This window comes from Lycium barbarum, chromosome 1 (genome assembly GCF_019175385.1).
Source record: "Lycium barbarum isolate Lr01 chromosome 1, ASM1917538v2, whole genome shotgun sequence".
Taxonomy (NCBI): Eukaryota; Viridiplantae; Streptophyta; class Magnoliopsida; order Solanales; family Solanaceae; genus Lycium; species Lycium barbarum.
Window position 1 is genome coordinate 126352042 of NC_083337.1, and position 2627 is coordinate 126354668.

The 2627-nt window shown below is 43.7% G+C and overlaps 1 protein-coding gene across 1 annotated transcript; it reads left to right on the forward strand.

The window, feature by feature from the left end:
• The first annotated feature begins 1121 nt into the window (after positions 1-1121).
• LOC132613806 (uncharacterized) lies at positions 1122-1535 on the forward strand. Its single transcript, XM_060328051.1, has one exon. The coding sequence runs from the start codon at positions 1122-1124 to the stop codon at positions 1533-1535; it is 414 nt and encodes a 137-aa protein (XP_060184034.1).
• Positions 1536-2627: the final 1092 nt, after the last annotated feature.

The following is a 2627-nucleotide window of genomic DNA, read 5'->3' on the forward strand; positions in this document are numbered from 1 at the left end:
GTCTTAAAAATGCCGGCGCGACTTACATGAAAGCTTGGACTACCATCTTCCACGGCATGATCCACAGGGAGATTAAAGTATACGTGGACAGCGTCACTAGTTAAGAGAATGTTCGGAGCATACCACACATTTAAGGAAATTCTTTGACAGACTCCAAAAGTTTAATCTTAAACTGAACTCGACTAAATGTACATTTGGAGTACCTGCTGGAAAATTACTTGGATTCATAGAGCCGAAGGGCCAAAGACCTAGATCCGGCCAAGATCAAAGTGATCCATGAGTTACCTCCTCCCAAAACGAAGAAGGAAGTCATGATCTTCCTGGGAAGAATGAATTATATTGGACGATTCATATCCCAGTCTACCATCATTGTGGCACCCATGCTTAAGCTCCTGAAGAAAGACGCACCTTTAAAATGGATAGAGGAGTTTCAAGAAGCTTTTGATACCATCAAGAGGTATCTGTCCAATCCACCGGTTTTGGAACCTCCCATGCCTGGGAGTCCACTTTTGTTGTACCTGTCACCTTCAGAAAATTCCTTCGGATGTGTGTTAGGAAAACTAACGAGGCTGGCAAGAAAAAGAGGGCCATATACTATCTAAGTAAGAAATTCACCACCTGCGAGGCGCGATATACGATAGTGGAAAAGACTTGTTGCGCCTTAACATGAGTGGCCCAGAAGTTGAGGCATTACTGTCAGTATATACCACCCATCTCATATCCAAGATGGATCTATTAAGGTATATTTTTCGCCAGCCCATGCCCATCAGGAAGCTGGCCAAGTGGCAAATATTGCTAAGTGAATTCGACATCGTGTACATAGCATAAAAGGTCGTTAAAGGACAAGCCTTGGCCGACCTGCTAGCTGAAAGCCCTATGGATGAGGATCTTGAACCCCTTCGAATTCATTTCCCGAACGAAGGATTATTGGCCATAGAAGAAGAAACAAAGGAGCCTTACACGGGATGGAGGTTGTTCTTTGATGGGGTTGTCAACTACAAAGCAGTTCTGATATTAGAGACTGGGCAACACTACCCAATGGCTGCAAAGCTCAAATTCTGCTGTACCAACAACATGGATGAATACGAGCCTTGCATCCTAGGCCTCTGGATGGCGTTGATATGGATATCAATGAATTAGTGGTCATAGGAGACTCCGACTTGCTGATCCATCAAGTGCAGGGTGAGTGGGCCACCAAGAACGATAATATCTTGTCGTATGTGAACTTGGCAGAAATGTTGTGTAAAAAGTTCAAAAAGATTGAATTCAGGCATACTCCAAGAGCTCAAAACGAGTTTGACAATACGTTGGCCATGATAGTATCAATGATTCAGCATCTCAAAAGCAGTCACATCGATCCTCTAGAGATAAGCCTGAAAGAAGAGCATGCCTCCTATTCCCATATGGAAGCAGAGCCAGATGGCAAACCAGGGTATAACGATATCAAGATGTATTTGGAGAAATGGGATTATCCCAAAGGTATCACAAGTGGGAAAAAGAAGACCATCAGAAGAATGGTCAACGTTTCTTCCTAATTAAGGAAAACTGTACAAACGGATGCCGAACTTGGGTTTGCTCCAATGTGTAGACGCGACCGAAGCCACGAAACTGTTAGAAGAAGTACATACTGGGACTTGTGGCCCCATATAAATGGATTCATACTATCCAAGAAAATCCTCCAGGTAGGGTATTACTTGAGGACAATGGAAAGTGGTTGCTGCAAGTTTGTACAGAAATGCCATCAATGTCAAATTCACGGTGATTTAATCAAAGTCCCGCCGAGCGAGTTCAATGCTATAAGTTCACCCTGACCCTTCATCACTTGGGGTATGGATTTCATTGGGCCCATCGAGCCCGCCGCCTCAAATGGGCATTGATTCATTTTGGTCGCCATTGACTACGTCACTAAATAGGTGGAGGCAACATCGCATAAATCAGTGACAAGGAAAGTAGTAGCCGATTTTTTTAGAAACAACATCATATGCCTCTTCGGCATACCCGAGTCTATCATAACGGATAACGGGGAAAATTCGAATAGCCATTTGATGAAGGATATCTGTGAACAATTCAAGATAACTCATCGGAACTCAACAGCTTACCAGCCATAAATGAATAGAGCTGTGGAAGCAGCCAATAAGAACATCAAGAGGATATTGAGGAAGATGACGGATAACTACAAGGGTTAGCATGAGTAACGACCGTATGCTTTATTGGGATACCGCACCACAGCTCGAACATCGATAGCGGCAACTCCTTACTTGTTTGTTTATGGTATTGAAGTAGTCATACCCGCCGAGGTTGAGATACTTTCGCTAAGAATCATTCAAGGGGATGAATTGGATAATGCAAAATGGCTACGAGCTCGACACGAGCAATTAGCTTTAATTGATGAAAAGAGGATGGTTGTCGTATGCCACGGTCAGCCATACCGACAAAGGATGGCGTGAGCTTTCAACAAATGAGTCAGAGCTCGAATATTTCAAATAAGGAAAATAGTGCTCAAAAGAATTTTTCCACACCAGGACGAGTACAAAGGGAAGTTCGCTCCTAACTGGAAAGGCCCCTATGTGGTCCGCAAATTACTCTCTGGAAGAGCGGTGGTACTAGCAAAGATAGATGGGCAAGAG